The sequence below is a fragment of the Chelonoidis abingdonii genome, chromosome 2 (assembly GCF_003597395.2).
Source record: "Chelonoidis abingdonii isolate Lonesome George chromosome 2, CheloAbing_2.0, whole genome shotgun sequence".
NCBI classification, from domain to species: Eukaryota; Metazoa; Chordata; order Testudines; family Testudinidae; genus Chelonoidis; species Chelonoidis abingdonii.
This window is the reverse complement of record NC_133770.1, coordinates 32,358,751-32,370,945: the sequence shown is the minus strand read 5'-3', so window position 1 is coordinate 32,370,945 and position 12,195 is coordinate 32,358,751. Positions and strand designations below refer to the sequence as shown.

The window sequence follows — 12,195 nt, the reverse complement described above, 5'->3', positions numbered from 1 at the left end:
AACAAGCTCTACCTTGTTCTTGTCTGGACTAAATCTCAACCAAAGTTAGCCCTAAGCTAAATTGAAAACGGTTAACAATGGATAATCCACTCACTTGTGGGCCATGGGTCAGACAGGAGGAAAACAAAGTTGAGACCATCTGCATACTGGAGACAGTGCAGCCCTAACTCTTAATTAACATTTACACCATATACATGTTAACCAAGAGAAAGCCCTCAGGGTAGATGAGCAGTTGCTCAAAATTATCCTGTGGGTCTGTGAAGAAAGGAGTTAAGCCACTCAATAGATTTTTCTACTTGTGCCTGGGGATCACACATGTGCCAACACCATTTTGTGGCCAAGAACACTGTTTTAGACTGTCATCTGCCTTCAATTAGCAATAAATAAAGTTTATCTTCCTGGCAATGAATACAACAACTGAGACTATTGCAGTCTTTGTGCAACACCCAGCTCTAAAATTAAACTGACTGTGGTAACAAATCTTAAGAATCTAGATAGTGATGGAGCTGCCTCACCACCACCTTCTCAATAACCTTTCCCAAATATAAAGCTTCCCTATAAAATGGTAATTACAGTTTGTCAGTATCAAGAGATCGTTCACAAAAGGTCTAATTCACTTCTTTTAAAAAATAAAAAGCCCTTGGCATAATGCTTTCTCTAGGGAGGCACTGAAAATCAACTCTAGTAATATCACACTAGTCTTCACCAGCCAGGAAGGGTATTACTCTAATTTACATGCAATTAAACAAATGTAACTTAAGCGAATGACTGACAAACTCAAGCAAAAAAGTCTGCATTTAATACTGAAGTACTTATATGGACCTCCTCACTGCAGCATTCAAATACATCAGACATATATAGATTTTATCCTCATAATGCCTTTTCACCACAAAAGTATTATCCCCATTTAACAGACACAGGATAGATCAAGTTACTTGCTCAAGAAAGCAAGTTGCACAGAAAGCCTGTCATTGAGCTGGAAACTGAATCCAAGTCGTCTCAGCTGAGCATCCTATCCATTAGACAATCCCTTTTCCCCTTATCAGTGCTTGGTGCTATTACATTAGCCAGTCAACAGGGACCACTGAACTAGCTACTAAATGCCCTTTCCTCTTCCCACCTCCAGTATATTCACTATCCAAGAAGTCAAGAAATGAAAGCATGAGTGATACATTTAATGCTTGAAGGGCTGGAATCATGGAGTAGGTTCACAAAATAGTTTCTAACTATGACAGCATTGAAAAAAGTATGTTCAAGATTTAAATACATACCTGATTACTGATAGTATAACTAAGAACTTTAAACCACTCATTAATAAAAGCGTCATTATCAGATTGAATTAAGAGTTCAGTTCCTTGGCGGGTTTTCAGCTTTAAAGAAAAGAAATATTCTATTAGAATTAAAACAAAATACAAATATTCAGAATAATTCAGTGTTTTAATATCATGTTAAGTTAAAATCAACAGTTGTACATGACCATAAATGTGCAGTAGCTGCAACTCATAGGACAATTCAACCCTGCGTGTGTCAGACAGGATATCAAACCCTAAAGTGAATCTTAACTATCCTTTATTGTGTATACATGCTGTACAACTATTGTTTGATTAATATAGACATTTTAAATGCTGTAACTGTTAATGATATTTATCTGTGACCTCTGTCTTCTCATTTTCAGACAGGAGAACAATGTGCAGCATGTCATAGTTAGCTATGCTGATAATATAAATATAGCAGACCCTCGCTAGAACGCGCATCTTTACAGCGCAAATTCGGTTATAGCGGTGGACCGCACATGGATCCCAAATTGAATTACCTTCATTGGAATCCATGGTAATGTGTTAACGCAGGACCACACATGGATGCAAAACCCTGTGTTCTAGCGGGGGTCCGGTATACAAGGTACACAGCCAAGGGTATTATCAGATGATCCAGTTCTCCAGGGCCGGCTCCAGGCACCAGCGAAGGAAGCTAGTGCTTGGGGCAGTCAATGGAAAGGGGCAGCACGTCCGGGTCTTCGGCGGCAAGTCCCTCAGTCCCTGGGAGTGAAAGACCTGCCGCCAAATTGCCGCAGAAGAATGAAGCGGCACATTTGAGCTGCCACCTAAGTGCCCCCACACTTCGCCGCTTGGGGCAGCAAAAAAGCTGGAGCCAGCCATGCAGTTCTCACAACAGAATTAAGAAATAAGATGAGGGTATAACATGTTGACCACCACTTAAAGTTATTCAAAACATATGCACAAAATTGAATACTGTTTAGCAGCAAATGACAACAGTTTATTTCTAAGAGATGTGTTAAAATGGCAATATAGTATTCTAGTTTCAGCTAACCTTAAGTTCCTGGCTACTGCTTTCAGGCGCCATATAATGATTCAAAAATTGATGCCACTAAAAAGAACACGTTAACCTAAATTCTAAAGCAATTATACATTATAGGCTATATTAAAAAGGTAAATAGCTTGCACTTACAGTAATGTGTACATATTTTAGAAAAACCTTTATCTTGATATTGTCCAGGGGCATGTATGCCTTTAATTCAACTGACTGATTTTTTTTTTGTTTGTTTGTGTTTGTTTGAATTTTAGAGAAGTTTTCCCCCTCTGGAGTATAGTAAACCACCAAAACAAAGCCATACTTCTGAAAAGTAAATAAATTCACCTCAATAACATTCTTTTTGCTGGATTTGTCCTTTGATGCCCAGTCAATAACTGCCCCTCTGAGATCCACTGTGAATTCTGGCTTAGATTGATTGACCCCAAACTTCTGAAAGAAAGAATAAATAATGATTTTCTTTGACTAACTACCCCTAAAAAGTGTACAAAGACTTGTGCCCTGCATAAAAAATAGAGCTTAGTATTTTACAGTCTACACACAGTTAACTCAAGTACAGTGTTCTGCCCAACTACCCAACAGAAGCGGAAAAACTAAATGTTTCCAAAGAATGGTCTGTTTTTGAGGCTAGGTAAATGTATGGATACCAAAAAATGCTTTAAATGAAAGAACCAACTCCAACACAGAATATTTAATGTGACAATTGTACAACTATAATTTGACTATAGTATGGTTTTGGGCATAGATTGCCCAAAGTTGTAAACAGGTTGGCGTTTGGTGAAGTCATTCTAGCATTTAACCAACACCTGGACTCTTGGACATAAAAAATACTAATGGTTTTACTAGACAGGCAAAAATACAGTCTTGTAGAATATAGTAAAACCTCTCTCTGGTATACTGAAGGGATGTTGGTTTTTAAGAAAAGTTTCATAAAACCCAATTGAGTTTACAATTAAAATTTTACTTAAAACATTTCCCTGTAATATTTGCAACACAAACACTGCTGCACTGTGCAAGTGCACAGAAACAGAAAGCAATTTCACTGTCTAATGTTCAAACACTGAATAACCAACATAAATTGTAAAAGACTGAGAATTATAACCCACAAGTGTGCTTCACGCAAGTGGGGAAAACCATTCATAAACTTTCTTTTTTCATTCTTTTCCTGATATCAGCACAACCACCAGTTTCCTTGTTAAACAAGGAGTGTTGCATTGGGTTTTATAAAACAATAAAATAAAAATTAAAAACATACTGATGAAGTTTTACTGTGGTACATGTATAATGTAATAACAGTGTTAAATGGAAAACTGAATGGTCACTAGAGTTTATCACCTCTTATCACACAGCTTTTATTTCCCTTTTAAAGGGTCTGAACCTGCGGTCTTCACAAAACACAAAAGGTAATTTTGGGCCAAAAAATGAATAATCCAAATTTTAATTAGCCAAAAAGGGGAAGATTAGAAGTGAAGTGCTGATGGCACAGAAATTCAGTGCCATACCATCACTGAGAGACTCCTGGCTCCAGACTAATGACTTAAACATGTTTTGTCTTTCTATAAAGGTGATTTGAATGTGTGTGTGGAGTGCTGATTGACTGCTTTGGAGAAAAAAAAATCCTCACGTTAACCACAGAAGAGGCCGTGGAGAGCATCAATGAAAGCTTCTCCACAGTGAATCTACCAATATGCCTCAGCTCTGTTCAGGAGGAACCACCTTTAGTATGACAGTGGTTCAGTTTCCATTCCCATTTAATCTGGGTCCTCTCCGCTGAGACTGTCAGCAATGGTGTTTATTAGTGCCAATGGTTCTGTACCATGGATACCGTCCACCAGGAACAGAGCAGGAGGTTTTCAAAGGCAAACTGCAGCTGGGTAAATTATTATTTGTGGCTTTACAGTCTTAGTTTATGGAAAAATTTTCTAACGCTGTGGGGACAACAGCTATATGCCAAACAGAATGACCACTTAAAGTAAAAACACTACCTCATTTCATATGCGCCTCTAAGCAGCCATCCAATAATAAGGAAAACCATTTTAAAAGTTTTACAGCAGTAGCTAGAGGACTTGCTCAGGATCAGGCTCATTGAGATAACTGCTGTACAAGCACACACAAATACAGGATACCTGACAACCACCTAGGCCAATTCAAACTATCAACTTAGTCTGGTAATATATGAAATGAAAATGTTCTGAGTCATTCGTTTCTTAACACATGCTGAATTTTTTTGGCTATTTTTTTTTTTAAATAATTTAAATGAAGGGAGAAGGGATTTTACTGTTTTCTTTATTTTCCCAACAAAAGGATAGAAGAAAAGTTTTTCAGTAAGAATTTGTCTTTAAACTAGATAAAATCTTTCTGGAGGATTGAGTCTATGTTCCAATTAGAGATAGTGCCTTGTAATTTTATTCTTTAATTCTTTTATATACACAGTTGCACAATACTGGTAAGTTATGGTATAGTAGATAGTTTTAATAATATAAACATATTTAAGAGATCTCAGATAATGTAGACTTTAGTATAGGTTGACAGCTGAACATTTCAAAGCAGTTTGTTGTATTTCAGTAAATCACACGACTCAGATTTTCCTAGAATATTTATTAATTTTGTCTTATTTCTAGTACCATAGTGCCTAAGAGCTCCCATCATGGACTAGGGCTCCATTGTGCTAAGTGTTACAGACAGAACAAAAAGCTGGTTCCTGCCCACACTGTGCTTACATTAGTTGGGCGTGGACAGTGCAAAACTTTTGGTACCAAGCAGTTAAGAATCAGGCTCTCATTCAGCAACTAAAAGTCTAAATTTCTTCAAGAATCAGTTCAGATTCTGAAAGAATGTAGAAAAATCCAAACCACATACTCAGAGACCATGTATTCAGGAACAACGGACAGTAAATATTTATGAGTAATCTGGGCCCAACATTTCATGCATTCAACAGCACATTTTGATTGACAATGGAAAAGAGTTTACATTAGTTTAATTTCTCTTATTATTCTGCTAATTAAACATGCACAGATGCATTTATACTGTCCTATTGCAAACCCCACCAAAGAGATCATAATCAACAGTGATTGCCACAAGTGAAATGTTGCCAACTATACCAAATTTCAAGTAGCCTGACAGCATTTAAAGTTAACAGTCTCTTTCCTCTAAAGGCACTAAAAGGTAATTGCACAACATGGCATTTTTTTTTTTGGCAACATTTCTGTCCATCATCATCAAAACATACTGAAAGTATGCCCAAGAAAGCTTATGCCCAAATAAATGTGTTAGTCTCTAAAATGTCCAAGGACTCCTTGTTGTTTATACTGAAAGTAGATTTTGAAGTTTCGCGTTTGAGCTTTAGCTTTTTTTATTTAACTGATAATTTTGCAGAACTGAAGATAGCTCAAACGAGCCAATTACCATCCCTTACAAACAAACTTGCTAGCTCCACAGTAACATTTTAATCTACAAATATTGGATTCTTTTCTGAGAATACAGCATTTCTAATTGTATTCACACTATACCAAAGAAAGCTGTCTTATTGTACGTAAACTGGTATAGTGTTTTGCATCCGTTTTCTGCATCCTGTGCAGTAAGACATCCTTGACATTTTCCTCTTATTTCAGCTGCATTACATGTCCCATGATGCACAATGTGAAATGTATGCAGTCATGTGATCATAAGGTATTTCATTTATAGCTAAAATTGACAGATTTCAAACAGACCATTCAATCAAATGCATATAAATATCCTCCAAACATCCTACATTAGTTGCCTTGTTAGAAAGAATTAGAGACAGGCCCTAAAAACTGTTAATATACTATATCATGCTCTCCATTAGTCAAGATGCTAGTGGTTCCAGTGACTGGTACAATGTGGATTAGAACTCCAGTACCGATGAAGTGTACATCTTTGTATTTAGTTCCATTAGGATGATTATGGGATTATTGGAATATACCCGTTAATTTTTACCTTATACAACCTTAATGCATTTCCAAAACACATACACACAACACACAAAAAAACCCCACAGAAGATACAGAGAAAACATGAAGCGTTACATAAAATGCCATGAAAATTACTTCAACTCAGTTAGCAATTCTTGGGAAATTACGTCTTTCAAATTTATTTTAAGATACTGATAGTGAATAAAATAGTATGGTGGCAAGAGGCATGTAACAAGAACACATACAGTGATAGCTGAAACAGGATCACAGTTTACATAGGTGACAGCAGGCCGACCACTGAGAGCATTTTTCCAAGAAGAAAACAGCGAGAGCAGGAGCTCAGGAATTAAGCCCCACTGGCAAAATGACTTGGTGAGAAAAAGGAAGAAAAATGATGAAGTCACAAAGCAATGCACAAGAGTAACAGCAAATACATCAACCACTAGGTAACCACTAAACAAATATCTTTTCAACCAGATGATGATGACACTAAACTTGGGTCTTAAATAGGATTCAAGTGGATCTTAAACATGACTGTATAACATGCGTTTAAATATTCTAATGGGTTGTTTCTGAGGGGAAAGAGTTTACAAATGACTGATGAGTAGTTTTTAAAATATTGTATTCATTTTTTTCATTGCACAAGGAGAGCAGAAAAGTGCATAAGTATGTACACACAGAAATATACAGTCTTTGAAAACAGGTACTCTCTCGATAATTTAGACGCTAGTTTACACTGATAACACTGTAAATATTCTTCTCATTTCCCTCACTACATTCCTTAAAGTACTAAATAGAAAATATTTTACCATATAGTGGACAAGATATGTACTTGTATTTAAATTAGATCTGTGGTTCCCAAACTTTAAGAAACTGTGTTGCAGAGTTTAAGACCAGATAGGACACTATATCATCGAGTCTGACCCCCTGTATCTTACAGGCCATCACATTAATCCCAACAATCGAAATTAGACCAAAGTATTACAGCCCATAGGAGATTAGATATGTGCCACAAGCAGAGAATAGGTGCACCAGTGCGTGAAGCCCCTGAGATGGGAGGGAAATAATTAAGTGAGATATACCTAGATAATCCTGGTAAGTAACCCAAATGGTACAGAGGAAGTGCAAAAAACCCCAAGGTCACTGCCAATCTGACCCAAGGGAAAATTCCTTCCTGATGCTACATACGATCAGTTATATCCTGAGTATGCAAGCAAGAGCTATCCAGCCAGGCACCCAAGAGAGAGAGACTCTTGGTGCCACCTCAGAGACCTGGCCCTCTCTGTCCAACCTCCAGCCGGAGATTCGCTGAATTGATTTGGAAGATTACAGTATGTGTTATACCTTTAGCTACAGAAAACTAAAAAAATGATAAGAGGGAACCAATAACAGCAATGTGCTTTAAAGGGAAGGATCATCTTTATACATGACAGAGACTGAATATCAGAGTTCTCATGATCATCAGTAGTGAATATGCTATTCTGTAAAGTAGGTTGGTGAAATTAAGCTAATTAGATTCCAGTCAGCAATAAAAGGGAGAAAAATTTAATTTGTATTCTTGCCAGATTTAATCACTTCACTAATCCCAGCATTTCCCACTCCCATGCTCACCTTTCTAGATTCTTCAATATTTCCTCAATATGCCATGTTATTAAATTTATGTAAAAATCACATGCACTGCACAGAAAAGCATTTAAGTGTTTATATGTAATTGGTTTTTTCCTTTAAAATGTAAATGCTTGTAGATGTCTTCTACCCAGTATTAGAATGATTATAGATGCACAAGTCATTTAACACTTGTTTCCTTTATCCTTTTAAGTGTTTCAAACCCACTTTCTATGCTTCATCAACCATGCTTCCACCCCCATGCACACCCTCTCCTGTTCTTTCAATTCATTCATATTGTATGAACATATCCTTAGGTCACTAGGTCCACTCTCTATCATATCCCAATATGATTAACATTGCCTCATTCCTTTTACTCTTCATTTTGTTCTTCCCCTCCTTATTTTTTCTCTCTCCTTCCTATCACCTCCTCCTGGTCCATCCTAGTAGCTTCTCTGTCCTTACCTATTCCCATTGTGCTTCCTGCAACCCTCCACTCTACTGCTACAGAGCAACAGAATGGCAAAAACAACAAGATTTCTGATCTCTGAAATGAAAACAGTCCTTCAGAAAAATTGTCAGTACCAATTTGCTGCTCATACAGTGTGAAGCAGCAGAGGGTAAATCAAGCAGAAAAAAGTTCCAGAGAATATGCTAGAATAATAGCATATGCCAGTCAAATACAGCTGCTAGAATTACAATCTCTTTATCTAACCATTCATTAGTTTTCAAATAGGACTACATACATATTTAATAAAAACTTCAGTAACCTTGTACAAAATCTAATATGGAAAGAAAATGGATAGCAAGACAGACACTTCTGTGATGTAACTGGATATGTACATAATCATTGAAACAATAACTGTTGTTCAACTTGGGGTGGATATAAATTTGAAGACCTTTCAGTCTCAAGATACCCTTAACCAATGCCTTTTGTCTATTGGACATACTGTATGTGAAAAAAATATTTATTTCAACATGCAGCATAAAACAAAATGCAATAAAGCATGGATTGTAACATGACAAAAGCTCAGTAAGTGTTCTGCCTTCTCCCCCATCCCTCAGATTGCTTCACACACATCTGGAGCATAATCTATGAAGTACATACTCACTGATTCAATTCTTCCAGTGTAATTAGAGTTTTAGCATTTCCTTTATTATTTAATTTTATGAATTTATTTCAAACTTACCTCAAAGTGTGAAAAATCTCTTCAATCTACTAACTAATCCATGAACCAAAACACACACACAAAACAGACCCAATTCAGAAACGCATTGGTGAGAAACAAATCAAGGACATATTTGGTGTGGAGCATCTTCTGCAACCTTCTGTCTTTTTATTCATTTTTGACAAACTTGAAGACAACTGAAAACCCTTTATGAGTTTCTAAATTAGTGCTGATAAAAAAAAAATAAAATCTTGATACATTCTTTTTTTTCCACACAGAAAAGAGTATATTTGGTTTTCTTCTTACCCTTCATCAAAATCGACTGCTACACTAAGCTATTTTCCCCCTCCCTCATTTTCCTTGTTTTGTCATTTTCTGAATGATGCAAGTACCTTTTTATACAGATTCTACAGATAATTGCTAGAATTTATTGTGCTTAATCTGATCCATATTTAAATAAAGCAAAAAGATGGGTTGAAGTGCTTACCCAACTAGTTCCAGTTCCTTGGGTTTTAGTAAACAATAACGATGAACCTTGTAATACTGCCCACGACGACATCCAGTTCTTTCTGCAATTAAAATACTGACATTTATATTTGTTAGCAGATAAAATTAAACTACCTCATATTGTCCATCACTGCTAGAATGCTGACTGGTGTGTTAGCACAATTAACTACATATATTCTCATTAGTGATATTAGTAAGTCTTTTAATTGCTACTATTATATTTGTGATGGGGAACTTGTGTTAATAGCCCCAAGCTGGCCATCAAAGTCTAAACCAAACAGAGCTATTTAGCAGTGAAAGCCACCAGTTTCACTAGAAGAATCACAGTGTATAATTATGATCTCAAAGATGCTAATTTAGCATGCCCAAACTGCAGAGTATTAAATAGGTTATGTCAAAGCACTACATAATCATGACACTGACTGATCATGGTACCTCATACCTCACAAGATGTAAATGTACCACTAATTTGTATTTGGATTGAAATAATTTTTGTTGTGTATTTACAATGCAGAAAAATGTAAGTCTGTTACCATTTCTGAACATCTATTCCCTTGAGGTAAAAAACAAAAAATCTTGAGTAGCCATGTCTTCTAGTCTTATTGCCTAAGTATGAAATAATAATAAATAGCTTAGCAAAATAGAGTGGCCATACTGCTTCTTTATAAGCAGAAGTCCATAAACCTAAATGGCTATACTAAACCTACCTGCATGATTTTTAAGGGCTTCTTTGGAACAAAAAATGTAATATTACATGTGAGTCTAAGCAAGACACTAACATTCCACATTTTAAATTAGACTAAATGAAAAGTAGACCTGAGTTAAGTAGAAAATATTTCTACATTAAGGCAACATTTAAAACAAAACAAAAAAAAAAGGTAGAATTCCAAAAGCTGTCTCATAACAGACTGTCCATACTACAACTTGTATATTTATTCCTATTTATAATTTAAGTGGCCATCTGTGGAACTAAGCAAAGCATCAGAGAAATTAAAGATGAAGATCATCACTTAAGCCAGAGGTAAGATTGTGAGTTGCCTCACTCCTCTCAACTCCAGCACTTAACTATTTCACAGCTGATCAGTTTCATCCAACAGTGATACATACCCCAACTTCAAAATAGCACTCCAACATAAAACCTTAGCCGATTGACCTCATATGCCTTCACATCAATTATATCAACAAATCAGCACATGCTGAATCACTTAAGGTTTTGTTTTAGAGTGGAAGTTTGATGAAGTTGGGTACCTACTGCCTTTGAATATCTGTTGGAGGTGGAAATGAAAGCCTTATGGAGTATTGGAGTGAGTTACCTACTGTTGTAGGCAATAAGAAAGTGGAAAGGAATGCACAAGTCTATCCTTTTAAGATATTTCCATGTCTTTAAGGTTTTGGGTGGACGCTGTCGCAATCTTCACTGTTACAAAACATAGTTTTTGTTTTTCCTAAATATTTTTAATGCATATTTGATGTACCTCAGCGAATGGCACCAGGGCCACAGAGAACAACAGCTGTACCTGCCTGGAAATCAGAGGGAGAAACTGACTTTCCAAATCTCCTCGTGTTGACCCTCGTGAAAACTGTGAGAAACTGTGATGTGCCTCGGTAAATTCTTTGTGTCTAACATTTTATCACATTTTAAAAGTTACTGAGACTAAGTACACCAAAAGCAGCCCTATATTTAGCAGTGACAGCATAACCTGTCAGCTGGAGGGAACTTCACTAAAGGAGTCACTTCCCAATACACTCCATGGCCTCTCATGGACTTCTAGAACTTGGATACAGCCAGATGCAGTTGCAGCGCTAGGGTGCATGTGCTTGTATTACACCAGTAGATCTGTTTATTGTTCTCCCCATTCCCTGATGGAATGAAGCATGCTTCTCAAATTTCAAATATGTCAGCGGAGGACAGTTGCAAGAGCGATGGCCACCATGTTGGCCAACACAAAGGATTAAACCAATGACCTCCACAGCTAAAAGCTTTTACAACTTATCTTAAAGAGTCAGGCTCTCAAACTGTCACAAACTCGCATCCTCTGTGGATTTGGCACAAAACATGACAACACACTGACCAGTGAGTTACACAAGAAAAATGTGTGATAAATGACTGAAACGTGCATTTTACAATTCATATAATAATTTACAGATTATCATAGTTTAAGTACAAAACATACTTTTAAAATGGTCTAGTCACTGTGCAAGTCACACGTAATCATACTAACCTCTTACAGAGGAGCAGCAGGATACTAACCTCTTGACCTTCAGATCCCTTACTACTAGAGCTACAGGAGTAACTGCTAAAGCCTCCATAGACCTGATATTGGAAGAGGACCTAACACTTTCCCAATGGTTACACAACTGTTTACTAGTCAGCAGTAAATGGTTAATGATCCGGAATCATGGATTCTATCCCTAGCTCTGGGAAAGGAGTCTGGTGTTATAGTGGTTAGAGATAAAATAGCCAAAATAGGGTTAGTTGCTTTGAAAGTCAGCACAGCGCAGTGGATAGATCTCTGAAAAAAATAAAATCCTACGTTTTGTATTGACAATGATATTGTATAAACTCTCTAATTTAATTGAACAAATTAGAATGGGTGAATGTTTGGTAGCTCTTCATTAACTGTTCTAGGTTGGGGTTGAGGGTTGTTCTCAAT

At 36.6% G+C, this 12,195-nt stretch overlaps 1 protein-coding gene across 9 annotated transcripts in view; it reads right to left on the bottom strand.

The window, feature by feature from the left end:
• Positions 1-12,195, bottom strand: part of ARHGAP12 (Rho GTPase activating protein 12) — a 153,390-nt gene that overhangs the window by 16,680 nt on the left and 124,515 nt on the right. For 4 of the 9 annotated variants that reach the window (XM_032799088.2, XM_032799082.2, XM_032799087.2 and 1 more), the window contains 4 exons: positions 9,522-9,603; positions 6,506-6,628; positions 2,656-2,760; positions 1,272-1,370 (listed from right to left, as the gene is read on the bottom strand). In XM_032799088.2, coding sequence (XP_032654979.1) covers positions 1,272-1,370; positions 2,656-2,760; positions 6,506-6,628; positions 9,522-9,603 — 409 coding nt within the window. The remainder of the gene's footprint in view (positions 1-1,271; positions 1,371-2,655; positions 2,761-6,505; positions 6,629-9,521; positions 9,604-12,195) is intronic. The other 5 variants (XM_032799089.2, XM_032799084.2, XM_032799090.2 and 2 more) reach the window with 3 other exon arrangements.